We start from the raw sequence: 21,000 nt of genomic DNA on the forward strand, positions 1-21,000 counted from the left end.
TAAAAACTTTCAGCCACTACTAGATAAATGCAAAGCTGATATGTCTAGGTGGGCCTCCCTTCCCCTATCTCTTGTGGGTCGCGTCAACCTTATAAAGATGGCCATCCTGCCAAAGTTTCTTTACCTTTTCCAACACATCCCAGTGTGCATCAATAAATCTTTTTTCAGTGATCTTGATAAGCAGTTGACTGCGTTCATCTGGAACAACAAGCCTGCGCGTATTAGAAGGTTGTGTCTCCAACTCCCTAAATCAGAAGGGGGCCTGGCGCTCCCCAACTTTCGCCACTATTTCTGGGCCTCTAACATTAACAAACTTCTCTATTGGACTAACTGTAAATTTCAGGCCCCTTCCCACCTTGGGTACATATCGAGTTGTCAACTTCTGCTTCTTTACACTACACATAATCTGCTCTCAGCTCCCTGTAGCGACCCATAAAAAATTGAGTAACCCAATTATTACTAGCACCATAAGCATTTGGCTCCAATTCAGGAAACAGCACGGGTTACATAGAGCTTCGGTTCATGCCCCAATTTCAAACAATCACCTATTCTCCCCATCATGTACTGACCCGGCCTTCCGTGTTTGGTCGAACAGTGGTCTCGCGATGCTTGATGACCTTTACGAGGATGGAGTCTTTTCATCCTTTGAGTTCCTGTCAGTCAAATTCACCCTGCTCAACAGTCATCTCTTCTGTTTTTTCCAAGTCAGGCACTTCATCCAAAAGCAATTTCCCCATTTTCCTAACCGCCCCCCCGGATCACCAGTTGATACATTTCTCACACTCGACCCTGATCAAAAGCGCTTGGTTTCAGTTCTCTATGGCCAGATTTGTTCCCTGAGTCCGGACCCTATGGTACCTCTTAAGGAGCTCTGGGAGCGTGATCTAGGTAGCAACATTTCCGATGATCAATGGAGTGACATTCTCAACCTAGTCCATACATCATCTATCTGTGCTAGACATGGCCTACTCCAGTGCAAGGTGCTCCACAGAGCTCACTTTACCAACGCTAAGCTGGCTAAAATATTCCTGGACCGGAGTGATGCCTGTAACAGATGCACTCAATCCCCAGCTGATCATCTCCACATTTTCTGGACTTGCCCGAAGCTGGAAAACATTTTGTTCTGACATATTTGGAACCATTGAACAGGCCTTTAACACGACGATAGACCCTAATCCTATGACTGCATTGTTCGGCCTCCCCCCATCTGAGAATATGCATTGCCTTCACCACTCTACTAGCTAGACGTGGCATCTGTGGCATAACCATACCTGTGGGTGGGGGGTTGGGGGGTTAAAAATAAAAAATAAAACTGTGAACAAGGACTCACTACAGACCCTGAAGTGATTATGGAGCATAACATGTTTCTAATTTTATTTTAAAGGAGGTCCTTTGAAATGATGCACTGCCTTGTTTTTTTTTTTTTTTAAATCACTTGTATTCCCCATTGTCTTAATTTTATAATTTGTGTACACCTGTACTGTTTTGTATTGACTATTACTGTTCTTACTTCCTGTCATTGTCTGGATTATGACTTGTTTGCAATAAAAAGATTGGTAAAAAAAAAATTAAAAAAAGCCCAAGAACTTATTTACATAACAAGCTTGAAATATACCCTTCATATTTCCCCTTATTATAACCAATCAGAGTTTTCAGTTTTAAGGAATGAGCTGCCAACATACTACCTCTAGAGAGTTGTGATGTACGCTGGTTTTTTTTGGTTTTTTTCATAAAGCATTTCAAGTATTAAGCATATTTACCTACATTGATTGATTTTGCTAAATTATAATTTATGAGGAAATACACCTCACCTCTAGCAAGTGGCCCAGCCCTTCCCGTATTTTCTGTATGTGGACCTGAGTGAAAAAAAGTTTGGACACTGCATTCTCACTTTTCAAAGTCGTTTTTATAAAAGCCAGATCTTGTAGCACCTTATTTACCAGTATTGAGAAGCCAGAAGTATCAGAAGCCAATACATATTATGGTATATTCTTCAAATTACAGTACTTCTCACTTATTTACATTTAAAAAAACATCCACACATGGTTGCAATGTCACAGCACTGTCAGCAGTCCTCATGCTCAATTCTATTTGTGTGCTGCCACCTAGTGGTAATGTACCAAACAAACATCTTACCTGATGACCTCATTCACCCTCAAATACAGACAAAGACATAGAGGCAGTGGCACCTCTAATTCTGCAGCCTGCACTGCTCAGCACTGTTCCCAATAAGCTGCAGTGACATGTTTCAGAGCGCTGGTATTTATGGATACACTTAAACCTTTTTTTCTGAGTTGTGCTACACTTGTTCTTCTCCTGCAGCGGTCCTGAGAGCAAAAAAGCTACTGTGTGTATGTGTCTGCACTTCTATCTAACAGCATTGTTTCCTCTGCCTGCCAGGGCGACCTGGAACTTGAACCCTCCAGAGGTGCGAAATGCTCAGCTGCAGTATGCAGGCTGGGGACCCCAAGACCAGCAACTGGTAAGAACTACAGATCCCTGAGGTCCCTTGTTTCACATCTGCCTGTTGACCAATGATGTTCGAATGTGAGGATTCAAACATCTGTGATCATCTGTATGTTAGACATTCTCACAACTTACTGGATTATAATTAACTTTATGTCCGTAGAAGTCCAAAAGTATCCTGGTGCAAAATATGTGCAAAGTGCTGACATGCTGTGCCCTTTACTGCCAGTTTATAAAGTTAATGGAATAATTAATAAATGTTTTTAGGGGAATTTATAGCACCCCCTAATAGGAGGAGTTTTAATCATTGATAAAGGGGGTGAGAAAGGTACTTGTGTTTTCTACGTTTAAACCTGCATTAATTGATTTTGGGTGGGGGGGGTTTAGTGGCATCGCAGCAAGCCGTGGGCATAACATTGACAGGTTATTATCTTTGAAAGTTTATATGGCAAATGTGCGGGCTATAAAAACTCAAATGTTCTATAAAGCTGGGGGGAACAGCTTTATAGGCACAGGGAGTGATATTATTATTCATCCAGTCCAAATAATGCACAAATTGCTTTTATATTTTACCTTCCTACAATTGCAATTTTAAGAAAACCACCACAGGAATGCAATACGAATTTAGTTCTGTCATTTTTTTAGCATAGTTTTTTTTTAAATAAACCCGCTTTAAATGCAGGACAAAATAAAAATAATAAATCATCATTCCTCTTTGATCAATTCTTTGGGGGTTCTTGACTAAAAGGACACCTTTTATAATTTGAAGAATGTTAAACAATTCAATTTGTAAGTGGTAAATGAATCAAGTTCCATTGTACCTGATGTTACATTCATAGTTTTTTACTTCAACACAAAATCAGGATAATGTATCCATTTACTTGGAACAGGCTGCTAACAAGAACCAGCAATGGACTTGGTGCCTGACTTAGATTGTTTCAAATCTCTACTGGCTATTTTCTATTCACCTAATAGATTTATGAAGGAACTCCAATACCTGAAACATGGTCGCGATACATTCAACCCATGACTTTTCAAGCTGACCAGGGTTACTGGAATGCCTTATTACATAGACCAATTGACCACCCTATAATGAGGGGCGATTTGGGGATGAAAAGAAAAAACAGGTTATGTCCTCTAAATATATTGGAGATAACTGCTGTATTTCTTTGCCACATTTGTAAAAAAGTGATGTGGGATTTCTTGGAAAAATGTTGTCCAGAAATATGAGAAGACCCCTCTGCTAAATGCTCAGAACAGCTTTCTTCTTTCTCTTAAGAAGTTGAAATGTTGGTTATATTTTGAGTTCTTGAAAAAAGCACACACCAACTATTTCCCCTTATCATTATCTTAATGATTGACTAAGATTTCCAATTCAACACATAACAAATGACAGACTATGGTATTATTCACAAGTCACAATTGTTCTTAGCAACTCGACAAGATGAGTCATTTCCTCCTCCATCATCACAAAGTTGAACCTGTCGGAGCATTAATGATGTTCAGTCTGTTGGTATCAGGGCAGACACACTGTAAGTGATAACATCCTGCGGCACAATGCTATTAATTACTTGTTATCTTCTTAGTGGATTAATTAACACAGTCGCTAGATTTATACAGCCTCAAGTTTCCCACCCGTCATGAAGCAAGTTCTGGTATTAAAGAGCTGAGCTGCAGCTGGTTTCCCTGAAGGTTTAGATGTCCTCTGTTGGAAAGGTGAAGGTTAAAGTGAGAGACGTCCATCAGATGAAACCAGTTCAAGCTGTTTGCTAGTCAAGACACATGTTGTCATAATTTATTTACGGTCCTAACATATATTATACACATGGTATCCTGTTCTTAAATCTTTTTTTGTGCTAAATTAAAACTTTTTTTCATGGAGGATGAATACTTAAAAGCCTATTTTCGTCTCACTAAAACAGCTGTGTAGCCACATGTTATTTAATGGGATGCAAGTCAATGTACATGGGTTTTGGCAGAAACATCTGTCTGCACAAACATGTTTAGTCAATTCTATTTTTGTGGTAATAAAACCCAAGTGACTGTGGGGAATGAATTACAGATTTTTCAGTTTGGTAATAGATGGAAGTCATACAGTCTATGGGCTGTGTGTTTGTGTGTTTGAGAGTGACCAAAAGAAAAACAGAGAAACTGTTAAATTGTGGTGATGTCAATATCATCTTTGAGGACATGTTTTCTCTGGTAGGATGGAAATTCCTATAAATCTTAAAACATTACCTTTGGCTGATGCTTTTATCCAAAGCGACTTACAATGAGTGCAAAAAGCATAGAGAATCATTGTTAGAGCCAGTATTTTGTTTTGGTGACTTATGTAGCCCAAAAAGTATAAACAACTACAATTCCCACTGCGCCACCCTCTAAGGGACAGATGGGCAACCTGTGGAAAAGATGCCGTGGAGGCAGAGTTTTAACCGTTTAAGTTTCCTAGTTATACAAGCCTATAAATCGAAAGAAAGAGAGAACGCACAACCTAAGTTGTTTATTATTATATTAGAGTTGTGCCTCTTTTGTTTGAGATGTTTTTGACTATAGTAAAGTACTGTTTTCTTTGTTATCTGTGTGAAAAAGTTTGTTAATTTATTTTGAGCAAACATCAATATCGCCACCACCTGAGGCCAACGCAAATGTAAGTAAAACAAATATAGAAATGTCTGTTTAAGGCCTCTAGTGGCTTAATGGAAAAATAGAGAAGTAAGCCACGACAATCATACTCTGAACATAAATTATAAAATGTTTCAGACATTCCCCACCTTGCATACACTCATACAGTATACTGTATTTCCAACGTCATACCAGTTTATTACACAGGCTTTGTGCTTACCAAGACTTAAGTGTAAATGCTAGTGACTCTATAATCTGTAATGAAGCTAAATGCTGCTATCAGCATTGTCGCAATGTAGAAATGACAGTGTTGCATTTAAATTACACAGCACGCTAGAGTAGTTTCTTTAACATTTTTCACTGTATTGATTTAGTATGTTAGCATGCAGACATTACACAAGCAACATAGAGTGCAGCTAGGGCCGATATTATTAGTTTCGTAGTTATATATTTATTTTAAAAAAGTTTGAAGCCCCTGTAAGAGCCATATGTTAGAAATGTATAATTTGATATATTGTATTTATTGAAACTAGCCATTATTAGAGGACGTCATAGCATCCCGCAGCTGCTGGTAATTAAAAGACGTCACAGCTTATTGTAATTAGAAGGAAAGAGCCACGAAGCAAATCGTTTTTTACCTCTGAAAGATGTGGGGTTTTTTTGTGCTGTCACCACTTTCTTTAGGTAAACAGTCAAACTGACCTGAAAAGTATGTTTTTGTCTGAGTCAAGCTTATTGCTAAAAAGTTAAGAAAAGACGGATCTAAAGCCCCTTTCATACCCCCACAGAGCACATTACAGTTACATTTTGTTACAGTTAATTCCTTTGATTTGTTACATTCTACTTCCTACTGAAAGTGAAAAACAATGATTTTTTTCTCAGTGTGTTTTTGCTATTTCAGTTTCATTGCATTGTTTTCACCAGCCTGAAGATTGTACATTGTCGACCAAATATTCTCACTGAGGATAAATGCGGATCACAGTCATCACTAGCAGAGTTCTACCTTCCTTCAGAGAACGGGGCCAGGTCCTTTCTCTGTGCTGTGGCCTAGATTGTCTCCTATACAGGGACTCCATCTCCACTAAAGTGACAATAAACCACATGGGCCCCCAGCTCGTATCTACACAAGGGAAACTAATCGTGACAGATACTGTTTTAGATTTAAAGAGATGCAGGGTGTGCTGCAGAAACTCTTAGGTTGATACATTCTCACTTTTGATATTACATTTTACTTTAACTTCTAAGGCACAGTGTGTAGTGAAATACTTAAAAATGCTACTGTAAGGTCCTGTGGTGTATTATTTTGAGATCCTTGTTACAATGTAAAAACAAGCATGAAATGAACGCACTGTCATCGTAGACAGCTGGATTTTTGGATTTACATTGTCCTGTATTTTAGAGGCTTGTTTCCAGCATGGCGTTAAAGCTTTAACATTTTAGCTCCAAGAGCTGCCTGCCCTACCATTCTGACCATGGTTGCTGATGATCTATTATTCTCTGTACTGAAAGAGTTGACCTTAAGTTAGTTTCAAAGCCTGTAGAGGAGAGTGTCAGAGTCAACATTTGGTGCCAAGGTTTTCCATCTTTATCAGAAATTGAAAATACAGTTTTCTTCCTCAAAATGTGCACTCTTTTGTGTGCGAGAGGTGAGAGAAGCCCTATGCTAATCTTAAAAGCATAATTTTCAACCCCCAGCTGGATTATAGCTGGGGAAAAAAGCATGGTGCCTCACCCGAGTCAGTAATGTGTTGGCATTACCAGACTGTCCTCTGATTTCCTCTTGTGTGTGATGATAGCAATAATAGTGGAACTGCTTGATCACAAAAGCAAATTCCCTGCAGGTCAATGTCAATGTAAATCAGGGTCAGTTTCAGATCAAGACCCATAGAGCTCTCATCATTGGAATGTACTCTCTCCCTTTCTGGCTCTTGTAGATCTTCATTTTTGAGAACAACATCTACTATCGCTCCAGGGTAGACAACCGCTCCATTCGTCTGGTGTCTACTGGCAAGGAGGGCGTCATTTTCAATGGGCTCAGTGATTGGCTGTACGAAGGTAAGGCAGAAAAAATGTTGCCAATGGAATAGAAACTGACTTTTCGTACCTAAATGAAAAAAATGATAGCACTTGCATTTTTGTCTGTTGAATAAGATAAGATCAAATGTATTAATTAATCCCAAACTGGGAGAAATGCAGCAGTATAAAACAAAGCAAGGCATTGCACATAATTAGAAATTAAAAGAGTAGAAATAAACAATTCTAAAATATAAACATCTCAAAATAGAAATAAGCCACTGTTAGTGAGTACATACCGTACATGCAGTTGACCGTGAAGATACAAAATCTATAGATAAGCTATAAAGCAAGAACCAGTAAAAAGTTTCCAGTATTTTGTTAAGCTTGTTCTTTGTTTCTCAAAATGCTAATTTGACATTAGGTTTTTAGTTTTATATACTTACTACTTAATATAGTTTCTTACTATAGAGGTTTTTAGCCAACAATATTGTTCATTCTTGATATTGGGGAACAGGATGCCTTTCTCTGTGAACCTGCAGATGTATAACTCATGTGCCTGGAAAAAAAATAGTCCCCAATTATAATTTATAATTTATTTGACAGATTGAACAGATAATAATGTGTTTGTTAGCTTTAAAGGTGCTGGTTAGTTGAGTGTTTTCAATTTGGACATTGTTTTCAATTTGGACAGAGCCAGGCTAGCTGTTTACGACTGCTCGATACAACCTTATATATAGTGTACTGACGGGAGTGTATCAATGCTCTCATCTACCTCTCAGCAACTAAATCACATTTTTGAAATGTGGAACAGTTTCTCTAACCAGGTAATCATTGGCTTATGCCATTGGTATCTCATAGGATTATCAACAATAAGGTGCCACATTATGATTTTTTTTAAATATGTTTTTTTCCAAATTTTTCCCTTTGAACTTTCATTTGTGGAATCTGGTTGAAGATTCTTCATCAATATTAGGATTATTGATTGCAAGAGGGAGATGGAAAGTGCCAGGCTCAAAGGTATAGATATAGAGAAGGCAAGCTGTTCAGTCCATGAGTAGCATTAGAAAATACATTTTCATTTATGTGGCTGACACCTAGAAAGCCTCTTAGGATTTAGCAGCTGTGACAAAGGCAAAGAGCTAAATGTTTTTTCATTATTTATAATGGATAGATATTTTTACTTTTGATCACATTTTTGGGCTAAAGTACTTTCTGTGTTGCGTCAGAGAGCAACCTATTGACTGAAATTCTAGGCATAGTTTTTATACAACTGTCAACAAAGTATGCTAAAATAAATTCCAAGTAGTTAATGATTATTTATGATGATAACAAAGATTATCTGATTAAATTGTGTGTACCTGAACATCATTATTGTAGATCTCTGACTGCAGGTTGAGAGGCTGTTCTAAGATTAGGTTAGTTCAATGTCTACAGGCCTGGAAACAGATTTGGTCCAGTGGTTTTGCCAGTTTCTACAGGAGAGTATAGAAGCCTTATGTTTAAATTCATCAGTGGGACCGCAAGGCAGGAAGATGTTCCATGCTAATGAATCAGTCACTGCTCTGGCCAAGGTCAAGCTGAGGTTCAGACTGTTGCAGAGGAGAAATTAAGTCTAAAGCTCTGGCTGTTGCTGCACGGCAGATTTGATGCTAAGGGTTGAAAGGTTGGCAAATAATCTCCCTGGCTTGAATATCCTCTGGCTTGCATTGCTGTCTCAATCCATCATTGTGTGTGTGCGTGTGTGTCATTATTGTGCATACAGAGAGACAGAAAGAGATGTTTGGAAAAAATTACGGAGTCTCAGCCAAGAACCCCGTCAGCTGTGTGTAATAGTCCAAAATGCCTCAGGATACTCTCAAGTGTTCCATCATCTGCCGGCTGCACTGATAGTGACACATCCTGCCGCATGACGCAGCCTGAAGAAACAGCTGTTTATTGGGCTCTGGTGCTCTGAGATAAAAACCTGGCTTCGCTTTGATTGAAGTCATGTTTGCCCCATAGATGTTTGGCTGGATGACTGCTTGTATGGCGAGATTTGTGTATGAGGATGTGTCTGTTTACTGCTGTGTTTGTGACTGAGCCTTTGGGACGAGAAGGAAGCTCGTAATCAACTCTGGGAAGGGAAAGATTAATAAAGAGAGTCCAATTGTTGGTTTAAGTTTGGTGTGATAACAAGTTGAAACTAATGAACCACACTCAGATATAGTTTTGTAGAGCCCCAGAGACTGTTATTGCAACACAGCTACCAAAATCTTTTTCTGCAATATTGTCTTAATAATATACTCATTTCGAGTTACTCGTAAACAAAATTGTTTTGTTCTTTCACTCAGATAGAGATGTCCATTGACAGTTTGATGAACATTATATATGACAAATGTTGGGCAGGCATTATTAGTATCTGTAGAACTCATGGATCTGAATGCTTGGACGATAGAATAAATACTTTAGATCCTACATGTCCAATAATGCAAAAGCATCATTAAACCCTTCACCTGACCTAATCTTAATCCTCGTCTTTGAAACCCCATACCCAGAGTATATAACAAGGTTTGTTGTCTCGACACAAAGCTAAGACAACCCTGGTTAAACTTTCCAAATATCCCTCCAGAGCCACACAAGGCTTCGTCGGTCATACATTGGTTTTCAAATGCCAAGTAGTAAATGTAACATGCATGTGCGTGTACAAAAAACAGTGGACAACTGAATTTCCCCCTTTTGGCATCAATAAAGGTTTCTTTCTTTTCATGTGTAAGGTTGAATAGCCTTTTATTCTTCTTTAGATCAAACCACAAATTGCATTTCGGGCTCTTAAGGTTCCCACTCTCTCATGTGCTGTAATGCTAACATGCATATCACCTCAGTCAACACAGTGGCACCTAAACAGAATAAATAACAACATCTGTTTCACTGACGCGGTTTGGCATGTTGGAGGGGAAATTACAATGTTATGTCTTCTAACCTACTTGTCAGCCTGCCAAGGTGGAACCGGTAACATTTTAAGTGTATAGGTTTGAGAATTTTGACATGTCATAAAGATTTAGTTTTCAATATGACGGTTGAATAATATAATTGTTCAGCCAGGATTTAGTTTGTTCTTGATTGGTTGGGTGAAGTGCAGACTATGATTATTCAGAACACAAGAGAAGAGGCAAAACTCTGAATCCATAGAATTACTGGACATAAAATATGCATCAGACATTTAGACCTGAAAGAAAATGCAGCATTCCTTTCTGTGCTGTAATACAAAAAAACTTTATTTATGTTGTACGTTTTAAACATATTTACAAAGTTCTTTCGTTAAAACCAATCACATTTTAAACACAGACAGTCAAAAAATGGTCTGATCCTTGAAATGTGTGTCTAAGCTTAGGTTTTGATCAAAAATGACACCCACGATTTCTGCAACGCTGAGCTTTGAGCTACAGGGATGCCTTACTTTGTGGATGTGATGCTGCTCCCCTCTACTGGATATATGTGGTCATTGTAAATACAGGAACACAGGGAACTAAAAAAATGTAGTTCCCCCAGAGCAGACTCACATTAAAATTCCCCAATTATACAAAATGCACTTTTTGCTGTCTTTTATACATAAATATGTGTAAATACAACCCTCTCTCTTTTCTTCCTTACCCACATCTCTAAAAACGGGGGTACAAACGAGCTGATCCAGATTTGCTTCGGTTGTGACGTCATAACCGAAATAAGGACTGGTTTTAAATTGAACACCTGGCAACTCCGCGCCCACGTGACACGACCCAACCTATCGCCCCCATGTATAGTCACAAGCTGAATCCCCTCCACAGCACCTCTGTGTGTGTGTGTGTGTGTGTGTGTGTGTGTGTGTGTGTGTGTGTGTGTGTGTGTGTGTGTGTGTGTGTTCAGCAGGATGACTGCAGGAGGGATTTAGAGTTGTTACATAATACAATACATATAATGTCACTGTTCTAGTGGTAAACACTGAGAAGTGTTTCAGAAATAATGCTTGATGTGGTTTGGAACATAATAGAGCTCCTGCGGTCACGTGACTTTTGGTTGGGAGCCACCATTTTGGCAGTCAACATGACCACCGGTGCCAGTGTTTTCTTACCGAGCGAGTATACTTCTCATTTTAATTCAAGTGAAATTCGGCTTTATAGTACAAAATTAGAGAGATTAAATATAAGCGACCCATATAATTCACCCGGTGTGCTTTTCAAGAGCATAACCTCCTGCTCTGAAGACGATGTACCCGACTTGCGCTACGCAGACATCCACAGCTATCTTGTAAGCTTTCCATCAGTGTACTCAGGAGACTCCCTCAGAGCGTACAAAAGCTTGGAGGCTTACAAATGGTGTCAGTCCGGCTTCGTAAACAACATTCAACTGTGGAGTCTTACATCCAAAAACTTCGGCATCATCACTGCAAGGGTAAGTATTAAATTATTCCAGTTTGGTGTGACGTTATTGTTTATAACCATATCACGGCAGTTAACTATTTGAAATAAAATAATCTGAATAACACACCGATCACAAGTAGACCCAACATGTAATCAGACAGGAGTTTGATCTACCCACCTTTGACGGATGGCTTCTGCAGATATCTTTGCCTGCTCTACTTTGTGCAGTTTAGCCTTCTGCCTTCTGTTAAAAACCTCCAGTCTCGTTTTATGTCTCCTCTTCTCTGGAGATGGAAGGTAATCGAAAATTGAGGGGATAAAATCCGGACTCAACGGATTATCACTCTTTCTCCCTACAAAATAAGAAGGAATATTTCAACACGGGTTTGTTTACCACTAGCTTGCTACAAGCTAACTTGCTAACTGGCTAGGCTGCGCCAGAGCCACACTTGTTGAGTTAAAAAGGGACATCACAGTGTCCGTTAGCTATAATAACTGGGTGCTACTTCTTAAATTAAACTAATTAAATTTAATTAAACTGACCAGAAACTTTTTGTAGCATTGTACTGTATTCCTTCACCCACCTGATATGAAGTGATCACTGCATAAGCGAAAGCCAACGGCCGGGGGGTCCCATCTTTCAGTCTTTTTCTGAAGGCTCCTGGCTCTTTTAATCGCTCCAATCCACTTCTCCCTCCTCTCCGCGTCTTTAGGAATGCGATAATACGATACACCTTTCTTTTTCCCACGCCTATTTGTGCAACCTGGTGCACAGCAGTTATCCACCATCCTTGACAGTCTGCCAGTGCCTGTCAATTTACTGCCGCGATGACTGCCAAAATGGCTGCCCCTGTCGTATCTCGTCACGTGACCAGCATATATGACATCATCTGCAGGAGCTCTATACGGTGTTTAATCACGGCAGCGTTTAGCTGAGTATCTTCTCCCGGTAGAAAACTTTCACAGAGGAGAGAGCTGCAAAGGGGGCGTGGCCAGCTTCAGCTCAGCTCAAATTTAAAGCGACAGTCAAAGAATCAGCACTTCAGGAACAGGGCTGGAATAGAGGGGGATGAGGCATGCTACAATGGGTGACCTGTTTGGTACTTTGAGCAAAACACTTCACAGACATGTTTTGAATAGATATTGCCCTACAATATATTGTTCAAATGTGGTATAATAGAAGACCTTTAATAATGTCTGCTGTCGCATCATAAATGCGTGGGATAGTGTAACTGCAGTCGGATTCTCAAAGCACCACAGTCTCTTTTCCTAAGTCCTTTTGAATTCTCCTATCCATTATTCCTTAACCCACACAGGGGTCAAGGAATAGTAATTAGGAAAAGACGATAGGAGCTGATTTTTGGACCATTCGACCGCAGCCCTGGTTTTACACATTGGTTTATCCATAACAATAAATACACTTATAATTACTAGCAACATTTGATTAGATCAGTCTGCCTGTATCTGTGCTAAATTAATTTCCATTTGCCACTTGAATTATGGTATTTCATGCACTGAGATGGTATGTGTCTTTTACACAATGAATAATTTAGTCTGCACAGAAGGATGGAGGACATGGAGACATGCTTCTGATAGCTCACCTTGGTAATCATCACAATGAGGGGGGGTGGATAAAAAAGAGACAATGTCATTACTTAACCCTTGTGTGGTCTTCCTATCAACTTCTGTCTTCCCAGTTTGACTATTTATAAAGTATATAGTAAAAATAATCACCCAAGTGTACAGTATGTTACACCTTTGAACCTAAGGGAAATGTATTCCTACTTTTCTTTTAGAAAATGATGCTCAATAGACCTCATTACACAAAAATCAAAGCTAATTTCTCAGATAAAAAAGGAAAACATTTTGAATTATTTTACAAAATTGACAAAAAATGTAATAAAACCCAAAACCTTATGAAAGTGATCACAATTATTTTCTCGTTATAAACAAGCATAAATTAGATTTTTCTGGCAGTAGTCTAAAATAAAATAAACCTTTAACCCGACATAAAATCATTTGGGCTCGGGTCAAATTTGTCCCAAAGACAACAGGAAGGTTAAGAGGAAGAGAATATATTTGCTAATCAAAAAGAGTTTACTTACTTTCCATCCCTTTTGTTCACCCATTTTTCCTTAATTGTCAGGCACATATTGGAACACATCTAGAAAATTCACTTTTTTTGGGGGCGAGCCAAGGTGACTTAGTGTCCCCAGCCGAGCGAGGAGAGCTCTCACTCCGCATGGAAAGCTTTTTAAGCTGCTGCTGGTAAAGTCAGCAGGCTGCACACAAACTAGCCATGCGGTAAATCTTTTTTTTATCATTTGCAAATGGAGCACAACGCCGTGCTGCTCTGTTCATCATCAGACAGTGTGATCCAATCAGTCCCCACTGAGCTCTCCCAGCAGGGTACAGGTGGACTCACCAGGCGGGAAGGGAGAGCAAAGACTAACTGGACCCACTGCTGCCTTTAATCTGTCTTATTCTCATGTCACTTAGAGTTGTGTGGTGCTCTAATTAGTTTAGCAGTGTCCTGCCGGGGAAAATATACAACATATACAATTACTTCAGCAGCATTGTATCAGAGAACAAATGTCCGTATACATCTGCGCCGAGGTTGTTTGTCAAATGATGCTGACTATTAAGTAATTCCACCAAGCGTGCATAGCTAATGAAAATGCTAATTGGTTGTTGATGTTGGTTAATTCCCTTAAGCTAGCACCAAGTCCCGCAGATAAACAGCATTAATGGAATTTTAATTGCAAAAGATGCAATAAGTGTAGCTAGTGGCGAGCTGCAACAATAAGCCAAGATGTTTTGAAGTCGTCGCCAGAGACTCAATAACAAATTAGAATTGTCACGACCATGCTTAATGTTGTCAAAAAGTTCCCTCAGTGAGCTTTAATTTGCATAATTACTCAATAAAGTGTGTGTGCGTGTGTGTGTGTGTGTTTGTGTGTTTGTGTGTGTGTGTGTGTGTGTGTGTGTGTGTGTGTGTGTGTGTGTGTGTGTGTGTAGTAATAGAGATGAAGTCCATAGACTGCTTTGATCCCTATTAATTCCGCTCTGTCTCCTGAACAAGATGTGTGATGCAAGATGGTTTTAAATACACACACCTGCACATACGTAAAGGCTCTCCTGGGAAACATATAAGTTGCAAGTTGAGAAAGAAGGCAAAGTGAGTTTCTTGCTTTAAAGAAAAAAGGTTGACGCACACATACGGAGGTAGTTATACCAGAAGAGAAATTGGTTCATTTGAAGGAAATCTTGCCGTGATCTATTTTGGAAGATATGCTGCACTAAGATTAAAGTGGTTGTTATTTATGACCTCAATATTTGGTACTCTGTACTCTTTTGTGTGTAGGTTTAAGAGAGAGATAGAGAGGGACAAAATATAGCAAGTCAGGGAAGAGTTAGTAAACTGTAATGCTCACAGGGCCTTGCCACAGTTAAGAGGAATTTATGATTAACCGGCATTTTCTTCTATCACTGAGTACTGTGGGTTTCGACACTTTGTTCTACTGTTCATACCGTATTGTTGAGTGTTGTGTAACCGAAAACTGCTCAACATAACATCTATAAATCCTGTATGATTCTGCTAACATTCACGCATGAGTCATTTAATGAATGTCTGTGAACAGAGAGAAACACAAAGATAAAGAGTGCTACTAATGACAGCATTTTAAAATAGATTTTAACAAGCAGCAACATTAGTATGATTCTTGCCTGGAAAATATAATCAACATGTGTCTCTGCTGCCGGAGATTTTTTTTAAATCACTATCATTGCGGTCATTTTCTTCCTACTCTTTCAGAGGAGATTTTCCAGTCCCACATTGCGCATTGGTGGTCTCCTGATGGTGCCAGGTTAGCTTATGCCACCATCAATGACACCCTGGTGCCAAGGATGGAGCTGCCCATGTTTACAGGCACACCCTACCCAACAGGAAAAGAGTACCACTACCCTAAGGTGTACAGTTTTTCACTTAAGAACACATATTTTCTTCAGATTTGAGATGTTATATTCATTAAATTGTCTTTCTCCCATTCAGGCTGGGGAGGAGAACCCTGTTATCACCCTGTCTGTTGTGAATCTTAATGGCCCACTTCACACCATCGAGATGAGGAGACCTGATGATCCCAGGATGGGGTGAGGCATCGACCAAATCAATCTGCATTCAGTCAAGTGATGCATATTTATATTCGTACATATTGAATTCATATTCATATATTCTCTCATGTGTGTAACCTCTCTCCATTAATTAATTTACTGATGCTTCCAATTATGTTTGTAACAGCATTTTTGCTCCAGAATAGATGATGTACATTTGATTTCAATATTTTAACTAAAATGTGATCCAATATTAGCGCCAATACCCATTTACACTGTTCGTAGTAATGTTTGTTTTTGTATTCCTTTCTCTCTGTGGCTCAAATGTTGCTCTAACATCAAACCTTTTCTACTCGAAACTGTGACAATGTGACATTCCTTTCCATAAATCCATCTTAAAATGCAATAAGTGAACAGATACATTTAGATTTTAGTTTACACTGTCTAAACATTTTCGTGTCAGTGCTTCTTTGTTGGTTATCTGAAGATACTTATTTGCAGACAGTGTAATGAAAGCAAAATTAATCACATTTCATATTTTCCCTGTGTTTGTCAGAGAGTTTTATGTGACCATGGTGAGATGGGCCACCACCACCAAACTGGCCATCAACTGGCTGAACAGAGCCCAGAACATCTCCATACTCACACTGTGTGAGGCCACAACAGGCGTCTGCACAAAGGTGTGTGTGTGTGTGGTTGTGTGTGTTTGTCAAAGGACCTCTGGGATGATTTCATACACTAAATAGAACACCCTGTGTTACAGAAACATGAGGATGAAAGTGAAGGATGGCTCCACAGACAGGTATGTAAGTTATACTGGGAGTTATTGATTATGGTGCACTTAGATTTAACTATTCATTTGTGGAATTAAGACATGTTTTTGTATGTACTCTTATCTTTGGCAAAGCAATTTGATAACATTCTTAAATTACACATGGTAATTGTGCAAGCCTTTTTACTGTAGGACTTTTTTGTATACTTTTTACATTTACCAATCCATTTCAAGAAGTTTTTGTAAGCTCTATTTGTATGTTCGTAAGTAAAAGGTATGAATGATGTTCTCTGTGTCTTCAGAATGAGAAACCTCTGTTTTCCAGAGATGGGATGAAATTGTTTTTCACCCGTGCCATTCCTCAAGGCGGCAGGGGAAAGTTCTTCCACATTTCCATGTCCGTCTCCCAGGTAAGGTTATATAGCATGTTAAGAGTCACATTACTATGTTTTCATCCAGTGTTTTTATATTAATAATCAATTTATTGGACTTTAATTAACACTGACTTCAATATCATCAAAATGTAACCTTATTACTTATTTAATATGAATTTATAATACACATTAGCCTGTGTTATTTTATTCTCCTTTCTAACAATAAAATCAAAACGTGCAGTGTCTTTATATGAAGTTGTCACCATTTAATAAACATACTGCAATGTTTTACTCTTCTGTTTATCTCCAAAGCCCAACACCAGTATAGACACGCTACAGTCCATCACGTCTGGAGACTGGGATGTCACCCAAGTCCTGGCCTACAATGAGGACAGCCAATTGATGTGAGCACCCACAAACCACCACCTCCAAACAAACCAGCATCACATCTTTATATCATAATTGTATTATTGCTTTATGTAAGGTATACATTGTTTACATGTATTATAATCAAACAAAAGTTTGAAAGTGATGGTTTTGTCATTAATACAGATTAGGCCTGCACACGCACTAACAACCAACCTGTTCCCATTGTCTCTCATGTTAGCTTAACATTATAATATCTGTTACCTTTTTAGAACACATGAGCTAAAAAGGCTTGCATGAGCAGCACAAGCTAGAACACTAAAAAAAGATGATTCAATCTTTTAAACTTGTTTATTATGAATTGCATTAAATACTTAAGGTCATTCCTACATATAGTATTGAACAAAGTACCAATAAGCTATCTGTTACTATATCAACTTAACTGTTGTTCTTTGTTTGCTGCTTCAATGAAATTCATTTGGTCTCGTCTGTTAATCTACATTCATTTGATATGCTGTGGAAACACATATACCCGAGGCGAAAGTGCTACCTTCAGCGCTGCGTACCGCACGCTGAGCGCTATTTTACTTCGACTACTTTCAATCAATCAATCACATTTATTGATAAAGCACATTCAAAAATAACCCACGTTGACCAAAGTGCTGTACAGAACAGCTGACACGACCTTTATCATAAGATAAGTACATAAATAAGGAAATTAATAAACGAAATAAACAACGACATAAACATTCATACAGATAGGTCATATGTGCAACTAAACAAATAGGCACAGGCACAATCAGCCAGATAAGGAAGAATTAAACGCTACAGAATAAAAGTATGTTTTTAACCTGGATTTAAAACAGTCAAGGAGGGGGATGCTATTCCACCGCCACGACTTTGACAACTCTGAGCTTGTTTACCACTGACCTTTCACTGTGCAACCAATCAGATGACACCTGTGCTAAGGGGCGCAAGCTAACAGGGGAGGTAACCATAGAAACAAAACTTAAATGGCTGTTTTCACTACATGCTTGCGGTGAGCAAAAAGCAAATTGCGTATCATAGAAATACTGTTTTAATTATCTTCATGTTTTCTCCCTACTTTTGCAACTTATTTTCTTAGATTGTTTAAATTCGCACCACCAGACACCACATCAAATTCCATGTATGTGTATCTGGCAATAAACTTGATTCTGATTCTGATGTGAATGCAGCTTTATAGTCAAATTGTGTTCTTCTAGCATCTTGTAAACCTCTCTAAATGTACTCAGCGTAAAATCACCCTGCTTCTCTTTCGCACCCGTGACTCAACTCCATAACTCCTACATAGTTTCATACCTACACTTACTTTTACAAACATTATTTAACATGCACACAGCTGCATTCACACAGCTCGATACAACATGTTAAAGTTACTTCAGAACAACAACATCCAAAAAAATGACTCATCCTTCATTTTTACCCCATTGATCATTTGGGAAACGTAGTAGTTTGGGAACTGCTTGTGTGTTCCAGGTGCCTTTTGTCAACTCTTCAAGCTGAGGGATAACTGTTTGTTAAAGCTTAAATAAAATATGCGTTCATGACATTCTTTATTCTCTTATATTAATGTAGATACTTCTTGAGCACTGAGGATGGTCCTATGCGAAGACATTTGTACAGGTAACAGTCTATATTATGTCTTATGTGTCAAGAAGTGTGGTTTAGAAAGTTGATACCCTGTTTGCTCACTTTGATTTAGAAGTTAAACATTGTCTTCTTTGCTCCGTAGCGCGGACACCTTTGGTTCATTCAATCGCCGCTGTTTGTCATGTGCCTTGTCTGACAGCTGTGATTACATCAGTGGGTCTTTCAGCCACAACATGAGCTATTTCCTGCTCAACTGCAAAGGTAGCTCTGACAGTAATTAACCACACATCCATTTATTTTGTTTCACCTGTGAATGTTACCAAATGATCATAACTTAGATCAAACTGGAAATGACCATATTGTTATAGTCCAGGGGTGTCCAAACCTTATTCCCTGAGGGCCACATAAAGAAAAACCTACAAAGGGCCAGGCCCCTCACTAGAGGTGAGATATATTGACTCATCAGTCAAATTATAAGTTAGCAAAATCAATCAGGTGTAGGTAAATTATGCTTGATACTTGAATATGCTTTACAAAACATCTCAGCTCTCCATAGGGTTTTCTTTATTTAGCTCATTCCTTAAAACAGAAGCTTCAGATTGCTGATAATGAGGGGAAATATGAAGGGTATATTTCAAGCTTGTTATGTAAATAAGTTATTGAGCTTTTTTTAATCAACTATGATTTGTTGGAAACATTTTTCAACTTTAATTGACATAATTTATTTGAAAATTGGTTTTATTAACACATGAATATTACTGTGTAATATATTATTTTTACATATTTAAGAATTACAATATAAGAAAAGCACAAGTTTCAGGTGTGGGCCAGATTCCATTATACTTTTACCATTTGCTGAGGGCCGATTAAAAGTGGACCGCGGGCCGCATTTGGGACCTTGGGCCGCTGTTTGGACACCCCTGTAATAATTGTCCTTCTCCTCATATCTTTGTAATCCAACTCACCAAATAATATGTGAAAAGGCTCTATGATTTCCACAAGTAGGACAAGAGAGTAGGAAGAAGGAAAGGAGGAAGAGAGCAAGGAGAAAAACTATTTCAGCTTGCATCACATAAGTTAAATAAGGAACTAGAACTGCTTCCTTCTCTTACAGACAAAGAATATGGGATGTCTTTCTCTGTTTTAAAAGTTTCCCTTTTATTGTTTAAAACAAGAGGTTTAAATTATGCTAAACATTTCCCTGATTCCCTGACTGATGTGTTGACCACGACAAAACTTTCTGATTTTCTCTTAAGGACGCAACATCCCATTTGTAGCTGTTTACAAGACGCAGAGAGACGGAGAAAGTGAGACACAAGACAGGGAGAGTAAGTATTTCGACCAACTATATTTGCATTTATCAGACTCTGGATTATGTTAAAGGCGCTACCTGCAGTAGAATAATCAAAATGGGAATGACCTTGTCAAAAAGAGAGGAATGACCACCACCTGCGCACTGAGTCACTGTTTGTCTACCAGCCAAGTCAAGCATGATGGCAGTAATCAAATTACTTCTCAGAATTAATTTCTTCATTGAATTATAACCTGCCCAACATCAATATCAGCAAACTGTAATTAGACTACTACAGTGTCCGTGTGTGACAGTCTTTCATCTTCTCCTACATGTAAATGGTGTCCTTGCCCTAACTATGTTAAAATATATTGATGTTATTTGGTAGATTATTTGTATTTACCTGTTGGACAGTGGACTTGGCTTGGGAACCAGAGGGTAAAGAGTAAGGAGAGTGGACTCGTACTTTGAGAGGCATTAGTGGGCATAGCTGCCCTCTGCTCCTAATACCAAGATGCAAATACTAAATATCACTGTTTATTAAACATTTCATTAAAGACGATGACAATCAATGAGGATGTCATTTGAAAGTTCCGTTTCCATTTCCAATTATTGTTCTGAAATGTTCACCTACAAAACGAATGGGTTAGCTTTTCTTAAGGCTTTTATACGCTGACAAATGTAAATGTGTATTGGCATTAAGATTAAAATGCTGGGACCCCTTACTAATGTTAACAACCTCACTATTACCCCTGACACTGACGTTGCCTGGTGGGAGTCCAATACTTTTCCTTCTTACTGTATTACTCTGTATCCTTTATTGTTCTCCCATGTCTTAATCCTTTTTTAGTTATTTATTATTTTACTCAATGTGAATTTGCTGTATTCCTGTTATTTGTGATGTTGTGTGTATTTATTTTATTGTTATTACTTTGATTTTATTTATTATTTGTATTGTTTCCTATATACTGTGAC

General features: G+C 38.5%; 1 protein-coding gene across 3 annotated transcripts in view; it reads left to right on the forward strand.

Moving 5' to 3' along the window:
• LOC134883864 (dipeptidyl aminopeptidase-like protein 6) overlaps positions 1 to 21,000 on the forward strand; it is a 193,991-nt gene that overhangs the window by 163,487 nt on the left and 9,504 nt on the right. For all 3 annotated transcript variants that reach the window (XM_063912328.1, XM_063912326.1, XM_063912327.1), the window contains exons 7-17: positions 2,401 to 2,482; positions 7,023 to 7,143; positions 15,295 to 15,449; positions 15,532 to 15,629; positions 16,147 to 16,270; positions 16,354 to 16,392; positions 16,665 to 16,772; positions 17,049 to 17,140; positions 18,720 to 18,767; positions 18,877 to 18,995; positions 19,991 to 20,062. In XM_063912328.1, coding sequence (XP_063768398.1) covers positions 2,401 to 2,482; positions 7,023 to 7,143; positions 15,295 to 15,449; positions 15,532 to 15,629; positions 16,147 to 16,270; positions 16,354 to 16,392; positions 16,665 to 16,772; positions 17,049 to 17,140; positions 18,720 to 18,767; positions 18,877 to 18,995; positions 19,991 to 20,062 — 1,058 coding nt within the window. The remainder of the gene's footprint in view (positions 1 to 2,400; positions 2,483 to 7,022; positions 7,144 to 15,294; positions 15,450 to 15,531; positions 15,630 to 16,146; positions 16,271 to 16,353; positions 16,393 to 16,664; positions 16,773 to 17,048; positions 17,141 to 18,719; positions 18,768 to 18,876; positions 18,996 to 19,990; positions 20,063 to 21,000) is intronic.

This window comes from Eleginops maclovinus, chromosome 21 (assembly GCF_036324505.1).
Source record: "Eleginops maclovinus isolate JMC-PN-2008 ecotype Puerto Natales chromosome 21, JC_Emac_rtc_rv5, whole genome shotgun sequence".
In the NCBI taxonomy this organism is placed as follows: Eukaryota; Metazoa; Chordata; class Actinopteri; order Perciformes; family Eleginopidae; genus Eleginops; species Eleginops maclovinus.